Source organism: Colias eurytheme, chromosome 12 (assembly GCF_061535395.1).
Source record: "Colias eurytheme isolate Ceu_HAF_F1 chromosome 12, ilColEury1 Martin Lab GWU primary, whole genome shotgun sequence".
NCBI lineage: Eukaryota > Metazoa > Arthropoda > Insecta > Lepidoptera > Pieridae > Colias > Colias eurytheme.
Genome location: NC_142991.1, coordinates 1,807,662 through 1,834,275, shown reverse-complemented (window position 1 = coordinate 1,834,275; position 26,614 = coordinate 1,807,662). Strand labels below are relative to the sequence as shown.

The 26,614-nt window shown below is 32.5% G+C and overlaps 5 protein-coding genes across 5 annotated transcripts; 4 read left to right on the top strand and 1 right to left on the bottom strand.

Moving 5' to 3' along the window:
- Positions 1 to 817: 817 nt before the first annotated feature.
- On the top strand, positions 818 to 3,250 carry LOC149903814 (uncharacterized). Its single transcript, XM_090107686.1, has 3 exons — positions 818 to 1,163; positions 1,921 to 2,019; positions 2,516 to 3,250. The coding sequence occupies exons 1-3, from the start codon at positions 987 to 989 to the stop codon at positions 2,810 to 2,812; spliced, it is 573 nt and encodes a 190-aa protein (XP_089963812.1). The 5' UTR covers positions 818 to 986; the 3' UTR covers positions 2,813 to 3,250.
- A 121-nt stretch (positions 3,251 to 3,371) lies between these two features.
- LOC149903813 (uncharacterized) lies at positions 3,372 to 4,989 on the top strand. Its single transcript, XM_090107658.1, has 3 exons — positions 3,372 to 3,545; positions 4,285 to 4,383; positions 4,516 to 4,989. Exons 1-3 carry the CDS (start codon positions 3,381 to 3,383, stop codon positions 4,816 to 4,818), a joined length of 567 nt encoding a protein of 188 aa, XP_089963784.1. The 5' UTR covers positions 3,372 to 3,380; the 3' UTR covers positions 4,819 to 4,989.
- Positions 4,990 to 5,449: 460 nt separating this feature from the next.
- LOC149903812 (uncharacterized) lies at positions 5,450 to 6,529 on the top strand. Its single transcript, XM_090107732.1, has 3 exons — positions 5,450 to 5,614; positions 6,008 to 6,106; positions 6,210 to 6,529. Exons 1-3 carry the CDS (start codon positions 5,450 to 5,452, stop codon positions 6,510 to 6,512), a joined length of 567 nt encoding a protein of 188 aa, XP_089963858.1. The 3' UTR covers positions 6,513 to 6,529.
- Positions 6,530 to 9,087: 2,558 nt separating this feature from the next.
- On the top strand, positions 9,088 to 13,729 carry LOC149903811 (beta-1,3-glucan-binding protein-like). The gene is made up of 9 exons (XM_090107684.1): positions 9,088 to 9,208; positions 9,799 to 10,077; positions 10,536 to 10,699; positions 10,905 to 11,059; positions 11,399 to 11,547; positions 11,837 to 11,955; positions 12,212 to 12,338; positions 12,940 to 13,088; positions 13,434 to 13,729. Exons 1-9 carry the CDS (start codon positions 9,088 to 9,090, stop codon positions 13,632 to 13,634), a joined length of 1,464 nt encoding a protein of 487 aa, XP_089963810.1. The 3' UTR covers positions 13,635 to 13,729.
- A 2,153-nt stretch (positions 13,730 to 15,882) lies between these two features.
- Positions 15,883 to 25,416, bottom strand: LOC149903810 (beta-1,3-glucan-binding protein 1-like). Its single transcript, XM_090108298.1, has 9 exons — positions 25,230 to 25,416; positions 21,222 to 21,446; positions 20,009 to 20,394; positions 19,615 to 19,748; positions 18,509 to 18,675; positions 17,939 to 18,083; positions 16,829 to 16,908; positions 16,484 to 16,626; positions 15,883 to 16,113 (listed from the first exon to the last, which is right to left on the bottom strand). Exons 1-9 carry the CDS (start codon positions 25,342 to 25,344, stop codon positions 15,925 to 15,927), a joined length of 1,584 nt encoding a protein of 527 aa, XP_089964424.1. The 5' UTR covers positions 25,345 to 25,416; the 3' UTR covers positions 15,883 to 15,924.
- Between the last annotated feature and the right edge of the window lie 1,198 nt (positions 25,417 to 26,614).

The following is a 26,614-nucleotide window of genomic DNA, read 5'->3' as shown; positions in this document are numbered from 1 at the left end:
ATAGAACAATATTATTAATATGGCTAGAGTCATATCTTCACAAACAGCCTGAGTCGGAGGAGTTGTTGGTCTCTTCTTCTGTAACGTACGTTGCACATACCGGTGTGCCGCAGGGCTCTCATCTAGTGCCCCTACCTTTTCTTATATCATAAAATATAATCTTTTACATCTGTCTGCATAATGCATCTGCCCCTTACCCCACTTGGGGACATGGGACTTCACTTATATAATCGTTTATATACTATTCATATTCAAAAGTATCGACGAGAATTTTAGTAAATTTAATAATATAATGTTGTTATGATATAAATGATGATGCGTTGCTGATATTTTGTTTCTTGCCCTCGAATCCACATAACAAAAATGAAAATCCAGGGCACGAATCAACAAAATCTTTCACAATACTTTTGATCGATTAAAATCAGGTAAGGATACGGATGAAGAGAGTTAATATGATACCACAGATGATAATTAAGATTCTAGATGTTTATATTATTATCAAATATCACATTTGTCAAGTCAAATTTATATTGGTTTGTTTTTACTTGTCTGAGTTAAAATGCTCGTAGGTGATTTAGTTGTAAATTTTTAATGCTCTCGAAGCAACTATACAATTACATATAGCATTTTTGTTTACGTGTTATTAGAATTTTTTTTCGGAAAGAAATTAAAGACAAAATCATTATTTGTTTCGTTGTACAAAGGTTATCTATGTTTTAGTCTGTATGTTCTTATCAATTTATAAATACTTGCTATATTGTTTAACTGCAGTCAATTGAGTGTGATTTTATCAATTTTGTGCCAAAATCTGAATCAAAGGGTGTCATTAATTGAACCTTGATAATACGGAAATTGAGGATTTATGAAATTACACAAGAAAATTGACATTGGGGCGCCTATCATTTACAACACAATTTACAATTTGCTTATCTCTTGAAATACCCAATCTAGTAGTATCTTTAGTAGAATTTGCATTAATTGCTAACATGTTGAGAGTATTCCTTAGTCTTATTTTGGTATCAAGTACGAAAGGTTTAGCGGAAAGTGAGAGATATTTAGATGCCCCCGAGAAAGTTTCTGTCACTGCGATGCAGCCTTCACGCGTGTTTGTGCAATGGAGCTCAGTGTGCCAGAGGGACGATGATCCTGTTATTGGTTATAAGGTAGGCTAAATCAAGTAATTATTAAGCTTATAAAATCCGTAAGAAATTGGTCTGTGCGTTTGTCCATCTAATAGACATTGTCACTGATACGTTTGCAAATCAAAGATTTTGCATTATGCTGTTGGAAACGCTTTTGTACCATAATATCATGTCTTTGGAAACCTTGTTTACTTTTTAGCACACCCCGGACACTCCGTACAAAATAATCGTTTTGACATTCACACTGTAGAGACTGCAAATGTGTGTGTTAACGCTTTATGGTTGGCACATTTGTGACTAGCGTAAAAAAATTCGCGTTTTTCTGATGAAATACATCCGTAAACAGCACAATATCTAACCATTTTCTACAAAAAACGATAATCACAAATCCAAAATAATAAAATTATTTTTATTCCATTTGATTAATGTTGTCAATCTTCGTTGCGTATCGTCCCTGTAGAAAAATGTGGACCATTTTAGGCTGATCGTGCGGGGTGAGGTATTTAATTTTGGCGGGAGGCGGAGAGTGTCCGTTCTGTAGCGTTTAGCTACTATTATGTATTCTGTGCTTTTACAGTGGTTTCTAAATTTCATTTGATCATAGATTAACCTGACACCCTAACGACAATCTGAGAAGAAATAAAAGACAGATAAGAATCTTGGGATTCCATTTTACCTTCAATAACCTTTAGATACCTTTAGTCCATAATTCTATTATTAACATACACAAACCGTATTACAAACACAAACCTCAACATACCCAATTGTGGTATTTCAGATAATACTATCTAAGGTACCAGAGTCATCGGAGACTCAAGCAGAGCTGATAAACGCAGATGAGTTTCCGGCATTAGTAAGGAACGATAAAGCGTTACAGGTAATAATATCTGAATAACCACTTATCCTACTGAAATTAATAAACTTGAGAGCCTCTATCACAGGGCTATATATACGGCTTAGAGCTATATAGAGCTTATTATTTTATAGCATACTGTGATGAAACTCAGAAGCAAGTAAAACATAAATTATTCACGATTGCTATTGACTGTGATGTTTTGTTCTAGTTTCCGTTAATGTTATCAAAAAGTGCATTATTATCAATACTTACACAGTATGTTCACTGAGTTGCAAAGTAAAAAAAATTTACAATTATATGTTATTTTTAGTTAAATATATCTGGATCTCTATCAAACTTTGTTGAAGAAAACTAAAACAGAGTCAGAGCTATGACTGTTCCTATGAGAGACTTTACTAGTTTACCTAAGATCTCTTAAATGCAATATACTCAATGATTGATAAAGAAGTACCTAAAAAAATACAATCACTACCAATTTACCTATATAGTATATTAAAAAATCATCATCTTTTTTCAGGATTTCAGAATAAACAATACTAATGCAGACATGAGAGAAATTATCGTCGACGCTGATTCAAAGAACGCCATCGTTGATGTTAAATATAACACGCTTTACGAAATACGAGTTCTTGCCTTTAAAATTGACGTTAACGGACCTCTGTCAGAACCTATGAGGATTAAATTGTTAGATTATGCAGATTATTTCAGTTCAGTAACAAGGACTCTGACTGGATGTCAAATATCAGTACGTACAGATGCAGTGGCAGGGAAAGAAAAAGAAACATATCCATTCATCTATAATTCGTTTTTTTAAAAGAAACAAAATTTACTCGAACGAAAAAACTCGGATGAAATGGAAAAGAAACGACGGTTAATTATATTTTTAATTTAAGAATAATGAATAGAAAGAAAAATAATTATATTCAGAATATATTGAATGTTTGTAAGCGATGCTATTCTGTTTATTAAAGAGGATATTGAACTCAATAATTTTATTTTTCACTATATGTATATTGGTACTTGGAATATGGTATCCGAAATAAAGAATTTGTTTATGAGATACTAGGGCAACGTTTACACACGAGGCGTGTCGTGTCTAAGCACATACATGTCCGCAGGCTAATCGAAGGAAAAATTTCATATTTACGTATTCATTTCTATCTTACGATACGACTACCCTAACACCTCGAATGCGAAGGGTCTCGATCCGATTAGCTATTTGATGTGTAAAAACCAAATTGACATAATATTGTAAATTATGTTATGCCTATATATAAACGGGTTTCAATGCTTTATATGTTATAAATATTGGCGGTCACCGGAAATTGGTAGGAAATATTAATCCTGCTCATTATCACACCGACAGTTCTAGACATTACATCATGAAACGCGTATTATTAATTTTATATTTAAGTAGGATAATCGTTAGTGCTTATGAAATAGGAGTACCGAAGATAATCAGTGTGTCAGCCTTGGATCCAGTAGGATTCTTTATAAAGTGGACAGTTGTGAGCAGCATCAACAGAGACCCAGTTCTTGGTTATAAGGTGAGCTAATTAATTAAGGTTCTCTATTACCAAAGAAAGAAATCGCATAAAGTGCCAGTTCTATTTAGTTTTAAGAATAGTTTCATATTTTTGCTTTAAAGTGCAAAATATCTTATATTTTCCTACTAATATTATAAATGTGAAAGTTTGTGAGGATGTGTGTGTGTTTGTTAATCTTTCACGCAAATACTACTGAACCGATTACAATGAAAATGAGCACACATATAGAGGGTAACTTGGATTAACACATAGAATAGGTTTTATCCTGGAAATCCCACGGGAACGGGAACTATGCAGGGTTTTCTTTAAAAACGTGGGCGAAGCCGCGGGCGGAAAGCTCTAGTATATAATTAATACATAAGGATGTATTTTAACCAAATATGGCGTTCGTTGAATTGAATGAACTGAATTCATTTTCATAAAATTTAAAATCTTCTTTGGAGATTTTTATTTAATTCAATGACAGTGTAAAATTTGATATTAAAGTAAACTAGCGGTTCGCCCCGGCTTCGCCCGTGGTACCTACATGTTTACGTTTTTTTTCTTAAAAAACTATCCTATCTCTCAAGTTGCATCGAACTGCACATGGTGTGCGAATATTATTATAATCGGTTAAGTGGTTTAGGAGTCCATTGAGGACAAACATTGTGACACGAGATTTATATGTGTATATTAAGATTTGATCATGTTGAAGACGTTGTGAAATTAAAAAATTCTGTAAAAAAATATTTTGTTTTAGATCAGACTGTGGGAAGTCAAAGTGGACAGTCAAGGGTATTTAAAATTGGTGAATGGGGAAGAGATGCCAGGATTACTTTTAGAGGACAGGCCGTTAGAGGTAACTTTTGCATGATTGACCACAATAAAGAAGGGAATTAGGGATTATGGGGTTCAACATTTCAATAAGTCTAATAATCGAAATCAATTGAATTTTAATGTAATAACGTTTATTAAAAATTATTTTTTACAGCCGGTGGATAAAGTTAAACCGCCCAAAGGACAACCACGTGAGGTGATAATAAACGATGTATCTACTGAAAAGGCTAAAATCTATAATGTGAAATACAACACACTATACGAGATACGTATATTAGCGTATAAAAATGACCAAGAAGGTCCGATGTCAGAACCAGCCAGGGTAAAAATAATGAAAGGCGACAAATATTTTGTTCTTATTCACAAGAGGCCGGACGAAGACTGCGTGGTGTCCATCGCTACAAATACAACTATTTCTGATGAATCGTATTATCACTTGGAGACTATGTATTTTTAGTTGCTTTCAGTTGGATAGCTTACAGTTGACGGCATAGTGCTGAGTGTTATTATTTTATGGGCCTCTATCGTTTCTATCGGTCTCCTAGTGTTGTATCTACGTGAAATTGGAATCTGTCAAAATTTTAGCCAGGTTGGCGAAAAAGACATTACATTAAAAACAAAAATTGTGTCGAGTCACTCTACGTTGGTAAATATACGTATAATAAGAAATACTGGTGGTTTGAATGAATCTAAAAAAGTAACTTCGCCCAAACCCAACCCTAACCCTCAAAGAGGCGGCCATATCGCGTTTAAGCAATCATAAATTTTCTTAACTAAATGTTATTTTAAAAATCTAATATCCTACAGCTGAATCATCAGTATTATTAAAGCTTAGAGGAATTTAAAAGTAAATTACGTTATCATCACAAGGTACCATTTTTGAAGCACCGTTCGTCCGCCTGACGAACAGGGCGATGCAATTAACTATTTGATGTTTAATAACCAAATTGAACTTTTTTAAATTGTCTTACGTTTATATATAAACGGGTTTCAATGCTTTATATGTTATAAATATTGGCGGTCACCGGAAATTGGTAGGAAATATTAATCCTGCTCATTATCATACCGACAGTTCTAGACATTACATCATGAAACGCGTATTATTTATTTTATATTTAAGTAGGATAATCGTTAGTGCTTATGAAATAGGAGTACCGAAGATATTCAGCGTGTCAGCCTTGAATCCAGTTGGTTTCTTTATAAAATGGACAGGAGTGAACAGCGTCGACAGTGATCCAATTCTTGGCTATAAGGTGAGCTTCGATCAGTTATTACCAAAGGTTGTCGGGAAGAAATTGCTCAAAAGCGATAAGACCACTGTTGTATTTGGTCTTGAGTTAAGGTTGTTTGTTTCCTTTGTCTTTCAAAATATAATATATAAATAGGGATGTATTTTTTAAACCAAATATCATTCATTATCTACTTAAATTGTAATGTAATGCAAGTTCTGCCTTTTGCCACGTTTATGTTAATGAGCAAACATTTTCAACGATCAATATAATATAGCTGAACTGATTTTGATAAAATTTGGAATAGAGGTTTCTTTTTGCTTCAATGTCATTGTAAAATTTGATATTCTAAAAAACTTGAACATGTTAATGTTGCAGCGTAAAATTTCATTGTATTAAAAAATTATTATGTTATAGATCAGACTGTGGAAAGTCGAAGAGGATAGTCAAGGGTATTTAAATTTGTTGAATGGGGAAGAGACGCCAGGATTGCTTTATGAGAGTAAACCTTTAGAGGTAAATACTTTATTACTATATTGTATTATAAACCATACTAAAAAAGAGAGATTAACCATAGCAAGTATGTCTTTATTTTTTAATTAAAAACTAATTTTTTCAGCCTATGGATAAAGTTAAAGCGCCCAAAGGAGAACCGCGGGAGAAGATAGTCTATAATGTAGATACTCGAAAGGCTAAAATCTATAACGTGAAATACAACACACTTTACGAGATACGAATATTAGCGTATAAAAAAGACCTAGAAGGTCCAATATCGGAACCAGCCAGGGTGAAAATAATGAAAGGTGACAGCTATTTTGTTGTTATTCACAAGAGGCCAGAAGAAACCTGCGTGGTGACCATCGCTACAAATACCACTATTTCTGATGAATCCTATAACCACCTGGAGTCTATGTATTTTTAGCAACTTGAGAAACTTGAAAAGCGTCATAGTCGTTTTCACTCGCGATTTAATTCATGTGAATTCCATGATGAATATGATGAAAATAAAATGTCCCGCATTCTCGACTAAAAACTACCGCTATTCGCATTCATATGTTTTGAAAAATAAATACTTTTTTTAATCCAATTTATTTAAAAATGTAATAAAATTATTTTGTCCATATATAACTTTAGTAGATAGGTGCTTTATGTAACAAAATAATTTTTACAAGATTATAAAATAATATCATAAACCCGAATTTATATTAAAATAAAAATTAAAACATGATTGCTAATTGATGTAGCCTACGCAAGGGCTTTTCCATCAGCCATTTTCCATTTGTCTTTTGGAACACAATGTCACTTGTGTATCTGTCGTGGCCATATCGTAGATTTGCTCATTTCATGATATGATCGATCATTTCACGAAATGGTCGCATTTCATGAAATGGCCAACATAGTTTGATCAGATCGTTAAATCGTCAACGTTTCACGATATGGCCATCCACATTTGGCCAGATCGTATAAAATTTAAAGAGTCCATAAAATATTAAAATTCAGAATATTCTAAAAACTTGTTTAATGTCATTTAAGTTAGTGCCGCGACAGCGGCCGGCGAATGCTAGAAGCGAATCGTTTTTGCAATAAAAACAGGTTAGGTTAGGTTAGACTTTGATAAACAACGCACGAGCCGAGCGAGCAAAGCGAGCGTGCCGCGGCAGCGGCTGGCGAGTGCCAGAAGTGGATCGCTTTTTAAAAAACAAACAATTATAATAATATATGTAGTAGGATATATAAATATATATCATAAAAGAAAAAATGCGTCTTAAATTATTTTATTTAAAACGCATTTTTTCTTCAATACATAATATATAAGATATCCACATTTTCCATAGTACTCGAACCGTCGTAAATTCTTTGCTATGACTTTCTTCATATTGTTATTAAACGAATTATGAAGTTTTTAACTGCGAATAATTAAATTTTCGCAAGCGGCCGCCATCTTATCACATAAACACAGAGCTTGCAGCGCCTCTACCAATGATTAATGTAACTATTTTACGATATGATCAAATAATTTTGATCATTTCATGAAAAAACCGCGCGTTTAGTTGGCCATATCGTGAAACGATTTCTTATCATTGATATGCTCAAGCCACATCATGATGTGGCCAAACTAAATTGGCTACTAAATGGCCAGCCATATCATGAAATGAGCAAATTTACGATATGGCCACGACATATCCATCGTAGTCTAACTTTTTGTCGTAAATCGCAGCTTGATACTGGACAAACTCTATTCTTGGGTCATCTGAAATATAAGCAAGAAAGAAAAAATATTTTTTTGCCACATATACACTTACAACTACTTTTATCAACTTCAATTAATAATGTTGTTATAAAAGGGAGAAGATAATAAGAGCTCTTAGACTCTCCGAAAAAGAGCTCGATTGGCTCATAAGGAATGAAGAAAAATTGGTTGATTACACTCTCTTTTCTACCTACATTTAGTAAACTATAAAACAAAAAAGAAATGAATAATGATCACAGAACTGTTAAGACTTTAACCATTAAGAGTTGGTAATTTTTAGGCTTAATCCGAAAATTTTAGGATTCCAGCTATTGATAACAGGATCCTGAATTATTTACTATAACGTAATATTATGTTCTTGTAATTAATAGCCAAAATGCAATCGGTGCAGCCCCTTTTTGAATTTACAGTCAGACGCAGTGGAAGACTTTATGCAGTGAAAAAAAAAGATTACATTTTTTATAACCATCTTTTTTAATTAGATTAATTGAATTAATCAATTAGGTAATTAAATCATAGATGTATATTCATAATGTTCGGTTTGTCAACAAAATAATTTAGTATTATAGTATATACATTGCGATAACTGATTTAATAATGCTATAATGGTAATGTAGAGGTACAAAACTATAAGAAGGAAAACACGTTTCAAATACGGATACATAACAAGTGTACTTTAGTATGCGGATTGGGTACTATTCATTGAGATAAATAAATGAAAAGTCGTATTTTCTTATAATTTTGCTTATTTTATATGATTGGGCAGTAACATAAACAAAAAATATACTTTAATTTTATTAGTAAAAGCATCAAATACCTGGTACAGAAATTTTCAATCCCTTAGGTTTAAAGGCTTGTATACTTATATTAAATTCAAAAGGTTCGTCTGCTAGAGCTAAAGACAGCACAAAAAACAACCACAGTGGTTTCACTGCCATTTTTCGACTGAGGTCAAAAGACAGATAGCGAGATATCGAGCATTTAAATAAGTGATAATGACCTTTTACTCTTTACCTTTATGACCTACTACCTTTGATGACCTTTTACTATATTTATACAAGCTTACTACTACTACAGTCTGCCATAAAAAAACCTTTTTCATCATCATCATCATTATTCCTGCATATACTTGTCAAGACTCATTTAGCACAAGGACTATAAATATAAAATAGGTTATATTTAGCTTTAAAATTACGTATTTGATAGCCACATAGCTCGCTATCTGCCTTTTGACCTCAGTCGCAAAATGGCAGTGAAACCACTGTGGTTGTTGTTTGTGCTATCTTTAGCTCTTGCAGACGAACCTTTTGAATTTAATATAACTGTACAAGCCTTTAAACCTAAGGGATTGAAAATTTCTGTACCAGGTATGTGTTGCTTAGAGATATTAAGGTATTTTTTTTATTTATGTTACCTACTGGCCACGCATAGAAAATAAACAAAATGATCGCTATTCTTTATTCAAAATACGATTTTTTATTTATTTATCTCAATGAATAGTAGCCAATACGCATACTATATTACGCTTGTTATGTATCCATATTTGAAACGTGTTTTCCTTGTATTTTTCGATTTCTACATGATAATAATATAGAAGATACGTATCCATAATAGCATTATTAAATCAGTTATCTTACACATCACTACATAGTATAAAACAAAGTCGCTTTCTCTGTCCCTATGTCCCTATGTCCCTATGTATGTTTAAATCTTTAAAACTACGCAACGGATTTTGATGCGGTTTTTTTAATAGATAGAGTGATTCAAGAGAAAGGTTTCCGTATATAATTTATTATGTTTTAGACAAAGCGGGCGAAGCCACGGGCGGAAAGCTAGTATTCTATAATGATAACTTTTATTGTCAACAAATAGAAGATTATGATTATTCATTCTTCATTCTATGATTAAATTAAAAGTATATATGGCAAAAAAATCTTTCTTCTTGCTTATATTTCAGATGACCCAAGAATAGAGTTTGTCCAGTATGAAGCTGTGTTTTACGACAAAAACTTAGACTACGATGGATACACAAGGGACATTGTGTTCCAAAAGACAAATGGAAAATGGCTGATGGATAAGCCCAACCTTATTGTGAACATAAACGACACCATCATGTGTACATACTTTGTGGCTCAAAAGTTCCACATCGTCTTCGATGATAATATAACAGATGCTTCGTATATAACAAAGATCCTGGGCAAAGGATATAGTGATATGGTCAGCGTAAAGATACGTGGTAAGTTTCTAAAGAGAATTTCACGATAATCTTTGTGGGATAAAAAATATCCAACATCATATTGGCCCTCTTCACAATGGGTGGCGTTGACCCAACAAATGATTTTCGATGTATGCCGTCATTACAACGATTATGAATAAACATCTACAATGACGGACGATAATAGACATTTAGGGCCTCAACACTGTCGTGATTGCCTCTACTCGCCCAACACTGCACATTGTGAAGAGGGCCCATAAATGTATAACCAGGTTTCACACTATTTGTGTGTTTAGACATTTATTATTATCTCATGCACCTCGCCAAGAAATGGAAGATTATTTGAAGTTAGCTGAAATTATTTTTTTCTTAGCAGCAGATAATTGAAGTGAATTGTGAAACAGTGAGTTGTGATCAATCCAAACAAAAGCATTGCTTTAATTTTTTGATTATTATTAAAAAACATCATATTTCTTCAGCATTGGAAGAAATTAAACCAGTGGTTAAGAAAAATGAATGTTTCGTCATATCCAAAGTTCCTGGGAGAGATGTATGTTCTGATGACGTAATTTTTGAGGAGAACTTTGACACATTACGCGAAGATTTCTGGAATATTGATCAGTATATTCCCTATGATCATCCGGTAAGTGATATTTTATAACTGCTTAAAATAAATATATAGGGATACCTAATGGAGTTCATCGTTTATTATCACATAAAACAATTCTGGAATAGCAATTTAATTCTTTTTAAGAAGCAATATCTTTCAGTTTGATAACAGTCTTCATCTTATACTGTTTATACTTTTTGCCTTCTGATTTGTATATTATTTTTGTTTATTATTACAGGAACATCCCTTCATATCGTATCAGAAGTTGGAAGGTGCTAACTCAACAGTTTTTGTAGAAAATGGTTCACTCCATATTCGGCCAAAATTCCAGCAAAACTTACCCGGGTTTGACGAAAGTAGTTTGTACAAGGGGACTTTGGACCTGACCAGTGAGTATGTATTTATAATAGCAGATTTATAAATGGTTCTAAATTAATCACTACATACTAATTCTATTTCAAAAAATAATATACCGACCGAATCAAGAACCTCCTATTATTTTTGAAGTCGGTAAAAAAATGCTCGTCGGCGTCTGTCTGTTTGTTAGGGATAAAAACAAAAACTAATTGGCACAGCCAATTTTATTCCCGATTTCACCGATAGGTAGCGTGCATAGTAGCGTGGTTCTAGTATAGGTAATATTTAAGCTTTGGTGCATTGCTTTTTTAGAAAATATGGAGACTTTTCAATGCAATACAATGAAGGTGAATGATGATAGTGCTATTATTTCAGCTGTACGGGTCGTGTTTGTAAAGCTAAAGCCATGGGGTCAAATATTCTACCACCGATAGTGAGTGGACGGATAAGATCTAAATTTGCATTCAAATATGGTACAATACATATTAGAGCAAAACTACCTATCGGCGATTGGCTCTACCCAGGTACATATTTGTAATAAATTATTATGTAATACATTTGCTTTTTTAACTGCTCTTCTTACGAGAAATTTAAAAACTGTGCTGAAAATAAATGCATTTTTGTAGATTTGTATGTATAAAATTAATTTCCTTTTGTTTTAAAGTTATTCTTATGTACATAGAGTTATAAATTTATAAAGAATAGAAAAAGTTCGATCACGAGGCGGGACTCGAATCGAATTTTTTCTATTATTTATAAAGCATTTGAATACCATAAAACCAAAAATATCAATTTCTATACAAAATATTTCAGAAATCCTTTTAGAACCGCTATCCAATAAATATGGAAGTTTACATTACTCTTCTGGAATATTAAAAATAGCCATGGTCAGAGGTAATACTGAGCTAAATAAACCAAAGTTTAATAGTCAGGTACGTATTGTACGTAATAGCTAAAAAGAAACCAATTTATCGTTATAATAATATTATCTTCTGCATGTCTTTACCACACCTCAATTTAAGTTTTTTTACTTTTTATAATTTACCTTGTATTAATTTATAGTGTTACTGTTTTATATTTGTATTAAAAAAAATGCTTTCTTTCTTTCTGCCTATCTATTACGTATTAAATGGACTAAAACAGTTTTCTTCAGAATTTTGATGAATTAAGATACCTATTATTTTACAGGTATTAAAAGGAGGTCCCGTTTTAAACTCACATTGTAGGGGTGCGTTTGATTTTTACTCTAAAGAAACATCCGATGGACGATCGTGGGGCGATGACTTTCACAACTATTCAGTAACATGGTCACCAGGTATTTAATAACTTTTGTTATCTAGTTGTAGTTTCTGTGGTATAGTGGTCTATGTTATGTGGTTATTCGCCGGTACGTTAATATGATCTTATGGAATCCTAATTGTTCCAAAAAAATTAATGCATTAACACAATTTATGTATTTGAAAGCATGTTGTAGAATGTCAATAACTCCCGTGATATGCTTAAATACTTGTAGTAGTTGAAAAACCTATTCCTCATCTTACAAATAATTTTGTTTAACAAAAAGGTTACAGGCAAATGAATCAAAATGTCTTGCCGTTTATTCTTAATACATTATGTCATCGTTTATTTGAAATTTAATTATTTCGATACCTATTTACTTGTAAGAACCAAATCGTAATAAGATAAGTGTTGTGATGATCATAAATAATTATTTCTTTACAAAAACTAAACCGTCTTCCAATGTTCATAACTATACAACATTTGGGACCAATCAGAAGGTAGTTTCTAATAAAAAAATAATAATTTAAATCGGTTCTACCAGTCGAAAGTTCTGAAGCAATTAACGCTAACAATACAGTCGAATTAAGAACCTCCTCTTTTTATTAAACTAAGTTAAATATGTACATGGGTTTCAGCATCAATAGAACTGGCTGTGGATGGAAAAACTTGGGTCACATATAAACCTGGCTCTGGAGGTCTCAGGTCTTGGCTACCGAGAAACTGCAGAGGGGACTGGTACAAACTGCTGGACGATGCTCCGAAACTTGCACCTTTTGATGATTACGTAATTATTTTTACATTCCCTTTAACTCTCCAGACAAATGTTTTCTATATCTATGTCTCACTCAGTTGTAGAATATGATTAATTCTAAACCCTGTCTATTTTATAACGAAACGATTTATAGCCTAGTATTTTACTTACATGAGCCATGTTATTGACTACAGTTACTGCGTTATCTTCAAAAAAAGATCAGTGATATTTTTATGTCATTACAACAGACACCTTTTGCTTTAACCACAATCAAATAATGCAACAAATTCAAATAATTGTTTTAATAGCTACATTTTATAAGTTTTAGATCAATAAAGATGTTCTATTCACTTCATTCAATCTATACTCTTCTTCCAGTTTTACATTACCTTCGGAGTGGCTGCTGGCGGCTTCTTCGAATTCCCAGACGATCTGGTGACTGGTGATGGAACACCTAAACCGTGGAAGAATGGCGATCCCAAAGCGGTCTATAACTTCTGGGATAAAAGAGATGAATGGATCGACTCGTGGGATGATCCTGAACTAGTTGTAGATTATGTTAAAGTTATAGCTTTATAAGTAGAAGAAATAAATAGCTAGAATAGTTCAGTTTAATACAGATATTATAAGATAAATATATATTGAAATAAAGTTACGTGAATTTGTGTTTCTTTTTTGTCGTATCCTTGATTTTTTTTCCCGTTTTAATCGGTTGTTCGTGCGATTGATCTTCCGTTCATGATACCTAATTGGTTAAATTGTATCCTTTTTATTTGTTAATAACTTTTATGGCAAAAACCTTTATGACGTTTTATGTTTTGAAAAAGGAAGTCCATCGGTGAATCGGTCCAAAAAGATGTTCATTAATTCGTATGAATTGGCATTTAAACAATACGCGACTAATCCTATTAAAATGCATAAATTGGATATCTTACTTATAAATTACTAGCTGTGCTCTGCGGTTTCACCCGCATTGCTCCGCTCCTGTTGGTATGGCCTATAGCCTTCCTCGATAAATGGGCACCGAAATACTTTTTCAAATCGGACCAGTAGTTCCCGAGATTAGCGCGTGCAAACAAACAAATAAACGCTCTTCAGCTTTATATAGTATAGATAGAACTTAGATAGAATATAGCCAGTATAAAAACACGTCAATAAATGTGAGATGTCATAAAACGTTAAGCAATTGTTAACGGTTAACATAATCTACTTTACATGATTTGACGTTGGAAAATTAAAATTACGCGGGAAAAACGGAGCGAATATTAAAAATGATTTCCTAGGTTTCTAATGCGTACGCTAATTATTTTCTCAATGGAGGATTAATTATATGGCCTTTTATATTTATTTACGAGCAATATTTTCAACTTCATGTAAAGCCTGTTTTATTTAAAAAATGGATTATTTTTTTATCCGCTTATTTTTCTTCAATAATTGGACTGCTTCTTTCTGCAATCAAGTTTTTTTTATAACCTTCAATATTTTAAATTAAATTAGCGCGTCCAAACAAACAAACAAACTCTTCAGCTTTATAATATTAGTATAGATTATTAATCATTATATCTATAAGTAATGATGAAGAAGAAGTATGATTCTTTCAAAGATGATAAATCTTATTTAAATAACAAGCTTTTACACTTCATCAGTATTATTGTATACTAGCTTTCCGCCCGCGGCTTCGCCCGCATTTTCAAAGATAAACCGCATAGTTCCCGTTCCCGTGGGATTTCCGGGATAAAACCTATCCTATGTGTTAATCCAAGTTACCCTCTATATGTGTGTTAAAATTTATTGTAATCGGTTCAGTAGTTTTTGCGTGAAAGAGTAACAAACATCCATACATCCATACAAACTTTCACATTTATAATATTAATAGGATAAAAAGGTCATTATCATTTTCATCTTTAACTTTTCAAAGTGTGATACATGATTATTTATTTATTACTAGAGGTCCGCCCCGGCTTCGCCCGTGGTAGGTTCATATTTCGCAATAAAAGGTAGCCTATGTCCTTTCTCGGGTATCAAAATATCTCCATACCAAATTTCATGCAAATTGGTTCAGTAGTTTAGGCGTGATTGAGTAACAGACAGAGTTACTTTCGCATTTATAATATTAGTAAGTATGGATTTATATGTAGGCGATCCTCCTATTTATATATCAAAAGGTTTATGGTCTAATTTTTGAAATATCAATTCATTCTTAGGGCAATTCATACTATGTTTATGGAAGAGATCACTCTTTAGTGATAAGGCCGCCCTCTGTGCTAGTTTAGCTATAAGTTTTAGTTTTAAGTAATTTATGTATAACTAGCATAGTAAAGTGTTATAAATAAAATAAATAAATAAAATATGTTCTAGTATTTTTATTTCCTTCTGCAACGGTGCATTTACATCATGTGGCATTTAAATCAAACGAACGAATGCTCATTGTAATGTAACATAATCAATTATGTATGTTAATTATGTTTAATTATGTATGTCAAATTATTTTAGTCCTAGATTTAAGTGTAAACACTAAACAGGCAAAGAGCATTCATTCGTTGTTCTTAGTGCGTTCGAAAAGATTCTATGCAATGTTCTAATACTGAACAACGAGCTTTCGTTTACAGTAAAAGATCACGAAATAATGCTCTTGCTCTAGCTCTAGCTCCATAGTCGTTTTATGCTAATGCACGGCAATACAAAAAACTAAAGGTTTTTTTCACAAAAGTTTTTATGAAATTTAATTATTGTATTGATCGAAAGATCAATCCGATGAACAAACCATAAAATTTTAGTACTCATTTTAACTTCGGAGAAAAAATTCAAGGGTACAACAAAAAACAAATAAAAATTCACATAACTTTATTTCAATATAAATATATCACATTTATAAAGCGTATACTCTAACAGAATCTACTCTCAAAGCGCTCGTATCCGTGAACCAAGTCGGGAACCACTGGTCCCTGGCCTTCCAGAATTTGAACATGGCTCTGGTAGACCTGTTCCTCCAGGGCTTGTTTGGAGTGTCTGCGAAGTCGTGGATACCGCCTACTCGTAACCCGAGGGAGATGTAGAACTGAAAAATAAAAAAAAAAATTGTATTGTAAATGAAAAAATGATCTACATTGTACATAGATAATGATGTACTTACATACTAAAATATGCTAGTCTGTTTGGATTTTTTTACTTTTATATTTGTTACTTAATGTTAAATGTTTGTTTATCAAATAATATTTGTTTTTATCTATAGCAAATTTTATCGAAAATATGATGAGTTGAATTTAAGTTAAAACATAAAGCTAATAGAAATTAAGGAAAATGTAATTAAAACTAGGCAGAAATTGGTCTGTTGACAATATTACCGCCTTTTTTACCGTATTTTATTACGTTTGTAAACCAAAGACGATGAAAAGCAATTATTAATTCACATTCTACCTAAAAATTACCATTTCATCAAAAGGTGCCATAGCAGATCCCTGCAGCCAATGATTGGCAGCCTCCACGTGATGTTTAGCTGCTTCTTGGTAGAAACCCTCCCCTGCATCAACTTGCCCGTACTTATCACCATCCACGTATAGTTCGATTGAATCTAAAAATGTATCATGAAAATTGAAGTAAAGCAGAATTCTACAAAAACTGTATCGGTAGTCATTGTAAACAATGTCGTTTTCATAAATACGTTTGAGATATTCGTCTCAAGAACTACTGCGCCGATTTCAAAATTCTTACACCGTTCAAGGCAATATAAAATTAGTTTATAATTATAATTTAATCACAAGCTGGAACAATACCTGGTTTCCAAACTAAGGTGTAGTTGTGATATGCCTTGTTCCAATTATCGTATCCAATCTTTTCTTTTAAATACATGCTCCTGTAAAATAATTTAAAATTTAAATTAGTGGCTACAATATCAAAACGTTTATACACATTAGATTAAAACTTATTAAATTATTTTCTTGTCACCGATCCTTAAAAAGCATATTGTTAAAACTTTAAACAAATTGTATAAAAAGTTTTTACTTTTTAGTTTCAATTTATAATTTAACTTTTCTGAAAAATTGTTAAAGCGGTGCGTGCCTACCTGTAATTTAGATACGTAAATACTAATGTTTATTTTAAGTTAATTTTGAATTGTTTGAACAAAAAAATATGTATCTAACTAGTTGGTAAGCCTTTTTTTAAATAAATATACAAAAGTTCAATTAAATCCGTCCAATTAAAGGGCGTCTAAGCAGAGTCTAAAACAGTGTAAAAAGTAAAAACGTACAAGACGTGAAGGTGATAAAAGCGTGTTAAATCAGTTCAACATTGAAATAAGAGAGCAAATGTTAACTATCATAATTGAATAAGATATATTAACCCTATAACTACAGATAATTCACTATTCAAAAAGGTATTCAATTAAGGATAATTAAGAGTGAAAAAATTCATCCGAGCTGCACTTTTTCTTCCTAATGAGAGTTCCAGTGAAGGAAGCGTTGGTAAAAATGCGACTCAAATTTTTACGTTACGTGAAAATATTCTAGCTAATACTAGTTTTAACCGACTTGACAAAAAAAAAGATTATGGCTCTGGCCTGTATGTCAAAAAGTTTACTATTTCCTTCAGTAATTAACTATACAATTTTTAGTTATTTCGCTAATAGAAATCGTTTTTCCTGAGTGACATACCTACTATTATAAAATTTTTATCCCGAGCTAAACGGTTAGCGAGCAAAATTTTATAATTTATCGTTGAAAAAGGATTTGTCAACTGATTTTTGGCGTTAAGTGTAATCTGAACCAAAAAATACATTTTTTGCAACATTTAATCGTCGCAATTTATTTCTTGGATTTGATAAGTCCAAGAAATAAATTGCGATGTATGTTAAAAGAAAAATTAATTGTCATTCTAAAAATTACCTAAACGGATCTTCGTCCGACATAATAGGGCCTCCAGTGAGTTTCTTGGCAAACTCAACGTTCCCTTTAACCATGGCTATTCTCAAAAGGCCAGAAGCATACTGCTGTCTTCCATAGTCATTGTATAATGGCTCCAGTTGGATCTCTGTAATGCGAAATTGCAATGGATTTCGTGATTTGAATAATAAATCCTGAGACTTCGAATTAAAGGTGTTAGGAAAATCTCTCCTGTGTCTGGGAATGCTGGTTGAATAGAATAAAGGCATAGACTAAATGCAGAGAAAGATAAAAATTAAGACTGTCTCACACAAAATGCTAACTGAGCATTAAATAGGATATCATTTACTTTTTATTCAGACCGCATTTTTCTACTCGTAACAAAATCATAAATGAGGAAATATGAGATAGACATAGAAGTAAATAATTTGAGAATAAAGAACTAGTAATAAGTTTATATAGTACGGTACGATATTACATACATGGATACAGGACATGATACATATTGTAATTAAAATGATGCCAACTTAGTAATTGGAGTCTCGTAAAAATCCAACAATCAAAGAAACTTACCCGGTATGAGCCAATCTCCAAGAGGTACTTTAGCTACGACTTCCACTTTACCATACTTGAAGCCGAATCGTTTTTTACTGTTAATTTTTCCGGTTATTATCGGCGGGAGGATCTCAGGACCAAATGCTTCCCGATAGCACTCCGTTGATCCAATTTTACCAGTGCATCTGAAATTATTCAAAATCTTAGATAACCATATTGTTATGTACAATGTAGGTATGTACCAATGGGATTGGTAATTGACAGATTCGTATGAGGTTGCGTAACAACTGTATTGGACATTTGCATTTCAACATTCAGTTTGGGACTATTTTGAGTTGGAAATTAGGAAGTTGGAAGCTGTATTTGCTAGATGAAAAGTTTAATCAAAATTAATATACAAATGTGAACGAATTTCTTATTTGAAAATGATTTTTTGCTTCGTTGGCAACAACTAGTTATAATTTCCGAAAATTTAAAAAAATATTCGGTTGATCTTATTGTATGATCAATAGACTTAGCTATAAAATGTACCTATGGTTCAAATGACGTAAGTTGCAATATGCTAAAATAAATGTGCGAAAAAGAATATACAAATACAATAATTGTTTTTAATTTGATATATTAATTATGTATTGTTAATGAAGTATCTATTACTGGTGCAAAAACTGTGTAATTAAGGACAGCAAATATGTAATTAATTAGCCTTTGTACAAAAGCCCAATTTTCCTAACTTGTTCATAATAATTAATTACCATTGATGGATTATAATGAATAATCCATAAGCGAATTAGTCGCTAATTAATCACTAATTCTCGTTAATTATTTGTTATAAGAAAAATTCGTAAGATACGACTATAGATATTTTTCTTGCCAAACTTGGTACCATTGTTTTTTATTTGTTTTTAGAAGAAGAAAAATACAGTGAAGACAATGTAATCAACATAAGACTAGAGTATAAAAATTTAAATGTGATTCTTATTATTATATTTCTGCTTCAATTAATTTTAAGAGACATTTTGTATGTAGGTAAGTATGTTTTTAGCAATAAAATAAAAAAGAAATGTACAGACAAGGTTTCAATACGTATGTATAAAATTATAAAAGAGGCAAATTGTATTTCTTACTTTTGAGTAAGGTCCAGAGATCCCCAGATAAATCCATCACCATACTTCGATTCCAAGGTCATTGGTTCTATAATTAATTTACCGCTGTCTGTGCGAACGTTTCTATCATATAAATAGACATTGAATGGGTAATCCTGAAAATTTTGTAAAATTAAATAAGATGTTTGATAGTAATTGGGAGCTCACTAGTAAAGAGTCAGCTAAATAAATAAATAATAAAGCATTTAAGATATGACAGAATAATCATTAGAAAAGAAACACATTCTTTAAACGTAATGTTAAGGTGCATTAACCTAATGAGGTTCAAGCATTTTTTAAATAAGAAACTTGAATCAAAAAGATAGACCAATGATATTATTTTATGGCCTCATTTATCGCCTCAAAAAATACATACAGGTGCTCCAGGCATTTTGATTTCCGGAGTCCAAACTCTTCCCTTATCCAGATCCCCATCGAAAGTATCTTCGAACAGTAGCTGTCCTTGACAAACGAAGCCGGGAGTCGTCACTTTACTCAAGGATATCTTACAAGGGTATTTGTACGGGTCTGTGTTGAATTCTGTAGTTGGTGCTGGAGGTGCCACCGTGGTAGTGGTAGTAGTAGTGGTGGTAGGAGGTTCAGTAGGGGGTTCGGTAGGAGGTTCGGTAGGAACTTCGGTAGATGCGTCGGTAGGAACATCGGTAGGTGCGTCGGTAGGCGCGTCGGTAGGAGGGTCTGTGAACGGAGCCTCTGTTGGTGGTTCGTTTATTCTAATGGGATTGCCATTTTCGTCGACGTATCCTGGAAGAAATAGTAATTTAAGTTATAAAAATCGTGTCATACCCTCTTAAGACGCCCGTGTCCCAGCAGTGGGAACGCATATGGGCTGTTGATGATGATTAACATCGTCTTGATTTGGTTCGCTTAAGTATGTTACGTTAGAAGTTATCAATAAAATCGCATAATGAGATAATTCAATTACATATTATGTAGGTATTAAAAAATTCAGTCATTTAATTAATGCTCATAGAAGGAAGCTTTGCATTAGGTAATGGAAATTAAACAATTGATGATTTAATGTAAACTTTACGATTTTAACTGTGTTTTATTTAATGTACACATTATGAACAACGGAAAAAACTATTTTTTTTATTACCGGAACATTGCTAATTGAATCATCGGAGATATGTCAATAGTGATTTTATGTTTTTTAATAGAATTTTATGTTTGTACACCGTAATTCGCGTAATTGTAATGTTTTTGCTAAACTCTCCATATGCAACTTCCCGAAAATATTCGCCAGGGCCTATACACCAATCGAGTACATACATAGTTAACTTTATCGTTAGAGGAATGCAGTAATAGCGTATTATATCTATATGTTACTAGCCGTCCGCCCCGGCTTCGCCCGTAGTACATGTTTACGTTTTCTCTACATTAGAACCATCCTCGTACTTCAAGGAATATAATAAAAAAAGAATTATCTAAATCGGTTCAGCCGTTCTCGAGTTATGCGCTTACCAACACATTTTGCGATTCATTTTTATATATAAGAAGAAGATTACTCTTCTAAGTACGTCTTCACACTTAAAAAGACAAAAAAACATGTTGTTCATTTAAATTCTTACCGTCAACAGTCCATTCACCATCATCCTGTCTGTAACCCAGGCCATTCTTGATAGCATACGTCCAGAAGTATATTTTATCACCAATCTTTAACTCAACATTATTATCTCTAAACACCCATTGACCGTTTTCTGGTTTGCTAAGATCAGCAGACCATGTACCACCTTCCAGACCATCCATTTCTTCGTTGAGTTTGCCATGGAAGGCAACAAGCGAGAAACCATCATCTGGAATTCGTGATTTTACGTGTTAGAATGTTTTAGAGTTTTCAACAAATTATATTTTTAACCCCAATAATAGATTTTCTAATGTGTCTGTGATTCCGGGGGCTGAGGCATTAAAGTGAAACTTTTATTACATCGTCTCAAACTTTTTGGTCTGTGTAGCGCATGTCGCGTGACGGTCGGCTGCCGAGTAGGTATAAAGCAGTGTTCAGAACCGTACGATAATTATCGTACAAATACGTTTTGTGCCTAAGTTTCACTTTTACCGTGGTTTCATAAAACCACACAACATTTTTTAATACTCCTTCTAATCTATAGAGTACTTGATCGCGTTAATCTCAGTTCACTCACTCCTTTTTATTGAGTGAGTTTAGGAAAAAAAGACGGGCTGCACTCCGGGAGTGCCGGCAGAAGTGAAAACTTGATTATTAACATTGAGCTTGTTTGATATCCATCCGTCTTAAGCGCGTCACACACGGTGAAGATACTATAATATTTTATCTTAAGATACTGTTATATTTTATATTACAGTATCTTAACGCATCCGGTATCAGCGTTCGGACCATCATTTTTCTTTTTGTCATTGCGTACTAAGACTCCTGTAGAACCGCCATCCTGTTACAAATGACGCGAAATTTTGTGGGTCATTTGTAACAGGATTGCGGTTCTACAGGAGTACGCAATGACAAAAAGAAAAATGATGGTCCGAACGCTGATACCGGATGCGTTAAGATACTGTAATATAAAATATAACAGTATCTTAAGATAAAATATTATAGTATCTTCACCGTGTGTGACGCGCTTTACGCTTTTTCGATCAGGTCACGTGTCCTGGCGCGAGTTTAAGATTTTATACCCATTACAGAAAAAGTGCTCAACGCCGCTAAAGAAGTTTTCACTTCAAAATATATCATGACGCTAAGAACGATTAAAGCAAAGAAGAGCTGGTTAGAACGCGGGGCTCAGCTACAGGTAAATTAGCTTGGAGAAATTTTTGCATATGTAGTGGTGTGTATATTACTCAGATCTTAGAGCGCGTTTCCACTATATCGTTCTGGCCTATACAAAAATGTTTCGATATCCTAACATTACTATTTAATTTTATACTTATTCCTAGCAACACTTTTGTTTTCAATAAAAACAAGTTTTTATTTGAAAGAAAATGGTTTTGACTTTATAAAAAAAAATATATCATTCAATTTTACGTCCTTGAGCAAACGACAAGGCGACTACCGTGAAACAATAAAATATCGTGTCCATAATAATTTGTTTCATAATTAATATTTGACCATAATAATTACGAAACAAAACAAATAAATAAATCGTCACTTGATAGTGGAAAGTGGAAACACGCACAAAACCAGAATAAACCAGTTTACGCTGTCCGCAGGTGCCACGTGCAGTCGTTTGGTAGCGTTAGAACATAAAGCACATTTCATTCAAAAATTATAATTATTATGTACGTAGTTTAATTGATAAATTTTGTATTTGTTGATTGTTGTTATTATTTGTTATTATTGTTATAATATTTGTTGAAGTGAATTACATGTCCCGCAGCCGGAGGCCCCAAATGAAAACTCAGATGTACTTAAAAACTACATTTAATAGCTAAAATGAGACTTTTACACCCATGTCTGCACGATGCAGACCGGAGTTAAAGAATGAATTTATACAGTTTAATAATTATAAAGACGTAAGCTTGGATGCTAACTAAGGGAAATCGCATCCACATTCTATTCCCGTGCGAACGGCGTATTCAGCAGTTTTGTATGAAGGCAGGGCCATAACTAGTGTTTAATTTGTGTGTAAGTGTTGTAACTTTATATTGTTAATTCAATATGGCTCCAGTGTTAAAACATGGTCGAGGCAAGCCTTTGACTTCTCAAACTAAAGAATTAAACTTTAAATGTCGTTTCTTTTTCAGGTTAGTAAATTTTTCATTTTAGTAACATTGTTAATGTAAAAGTTATATGTATGTTAAATGAGCAAATATTCAAATAAAGTCTCATCTTTTTCAGAGGAGAAACACATATAGTTTAATTTAAAATCCCTTATATATACAGGGTTACTTGTAAAACACCGGCAACCTCGCAGGACAAGATAGCTAACATCATAAGTAACAACATTTCGACTTTTGATAATTTGTTAGATTTTATTTTCATACAAAAACAAATATTCATTTAATTTTCCGTCTGAATATTATAAACTCTACGCCTCCCAAAAATTACGTAAACAAAAAGCGAACGAGAGGGGGAAGGGGGCGTCGCGTCGTCCATCCGATAATTATTAGAACATAGACTTACAAATGTAAGGAGAGTACAATAAAAGTTTAAAAAATCATTTAAAAATAATTTATTGCGTTATGCCAAAAGTCGTAGAACAAATGTTGTTACTTATGATGTTAGCTATCTTGTCCTGCGAGGTTGCTGGTGTTTTACAAGTAACCCTGTATAAAATAAAAACTAAAAATAAAATGTTGTTTTATTTTATTTGCTGACCATACACTACTACAAACGCAAAAATTTCTCCAAGCTAATTTACCTGTAGTTCCATCAATCGTTAAAATCTATTTCTTATAACTTATTTCTTTAATTTGTATAAAATATAGATTAAGTTTAATCTGACTAGTCATATTTATATTTTGCCTTTAATAAACTCGAAAACATAAACATGTTATGACAAACATAATATGGTTTTCAGAAAAAAAAAATATAGTGGAAGTATTTAAAATATTTCGATTCGATTCGACCATGGAAATATTGAAATGTTAAATTTAATGTAGACTTTAGTTTTTTGTCAGTTATTAAAACCTTATGTTCATATTATGCTTATATTAACAAATAAGTTAATTTTTTAGGCGTTTTTAAACCGAAATGTTTTATTTCTAAATGTTTATTATTTATTTTAAATTAATAGATACCAATTACTGATGTTATTATCATACCGCTATGTTAATTGCGTTCTGTGGTTTTGAGCATTAATTGATTTTGTATAAAGTAAAGCTACATAAATCGAATTTAATTTGATAACTATTTTATTTAATATTCGAATCATGTAATACACTCGTGTTTTCAATTTATATATAGCAACTAGCTGTGTCCTGCGGTTTTACCCGCTTTACTCTGCTCCTCCCCCCTAGTCAAGTGGCCTTCTGTTAGCGTAGCGTTCAATAGAATAGACTACGAATGTATGAGATTGACGTAAGCTGTAGATACGTTATCTACAGCTTACGTCAATCTCATACATTCGTAGTCTATTCTATTGAACGCTACGCTAACAGAAAGCCACTTGACTAGGGGGGCCTGTTGGTCTTTGCTTGATGATATTATATTCCTCTATTCCTCGATAAATGGGCTATTTAACACCTAAAGAATTTTTCAAATCGCACCAGTAATTCCTGAGATTAGCGCGTTCAAAGAAAGAAACAAACTCTTCACCTTTATAATATTAAGTATATTTTTGTGTTGCGATACATCTAACATACAACTTACATTGAATGCAGGTTTATAGCGTAGTACATAATATATGTAATACATAACATACTATAAATTGTGCAATATCATTCTACACATATTACAGTGTATATTATAATTACTTCTCTGTTTTTTATATTGTTTGTCTTTTATTATTGTTTTTTTTTTGTTCTTTAATAGCTAGTTATTATCAATACCGACTTAATGTCAGTATAGTGTATACTATATATTAAAACATAAAATAAGCCTTAATTAACATTGCATTTATTTTAATCCTTAATTGAGAGAGCAAAGAAAGTTCAAAATACATTACCGGGAATAGAAACTTTTAATCCTTTAGGGTAAATGGCCTCAAACTGAGCCCGAGGCACTTCATAGCAGAACACGTAATTAAAACTCAGATACACTAATAAAAAACTTATTTTCATCTTTTTTTGATAAATTATACGATTTATTTATACGTAGACGTCGTGACTCGTGACCGATCTCTGTTATAATGACTAAAGCGTATGTATTCAAATATTTGTTATGGTAATACCGGATTTCAATGGCTTTTTTAATTGGTCCTGTATTCTAAAACACGGTTCGATGGTCATGCTAATATCAAGGACAAGCCAGGTTTTACGGGGAAAAACGGAGTAACGGGATATTTTAATATGCTTAAAATTTAAATGTTTAAGTGTATTAGAAAAACCATTTTTTTTGTCGTAATTAAATCTGGTTGTGATAAAGTTTGCATAATAATCAAAAGTAATATCCTTTTTTTGACATGAAGATTTAAATTTCAATGGTCAACTCATATTTAAATATCATGTTTAATCCAACCTCTTGTTAAGCTATTGCATAGCTTCTATCGCGGGCGTTGAGCGCGGGGACCAAATCGAGAAATTCCGTAACGAAAAAACCTCACGCTCCCCACTCCGACGGACACGGAGGTGTGGCTTGAAGGCATGCTATGCAATTGCTTTACCGCGGCAGTCCCCGAGTGCCACACGTCTTTTTTTTTGTTTCTTTTACCTCACTTTGTTACAATATCAGTGTTTGCCTATAAATGGCAAAATATATTTTTCAGCCAGATTAAAGTGACGTTAGAAACTAGCATCATTTGTTTACGCCATATTTTCGCGAGGAATTCTAAGAACCCATTTCAGCGATATTATTCTTTAAATAATGATATTTAGACACTAATATAATATATATATTCTAATTATGTATCTACAAGTAATGTGGAACTATAATTATTTATTTCTTAAAAAAAGTTATCGTATAAACTAACTAATTATTCAATTAGAAATAGGAGATTCAATGACCTTTGTGTGTTTTATGCTTTGTATTATTATATCAAATAATAATTGTCATTTGAAAAATATGAATTATAAACCTTTTTGCATAGCGATGTCGCGCTGTTTATTTTGTTTTGCTCTCTTACACCAAAATTATTATTAAGTAATTCGTCTGAATTAACAGCTACCTATGATGCCATATATGGCACCTATTCTTATGGATGGCATTGTAAATAACTTAGCATTGACCATGAATAGGTATCTTGTTTGTTTCAGAATGTACTATTCTTTACGTCAAGAGATATAAAATGTTTGAACTTGTATCATATTAATTAGACTTTTTATACCAGCTGTACCCTGCGGTTTTAACCGAAAAAAGAATCCCCTTTTTCAACCATTTAGCGGCCAATTTATT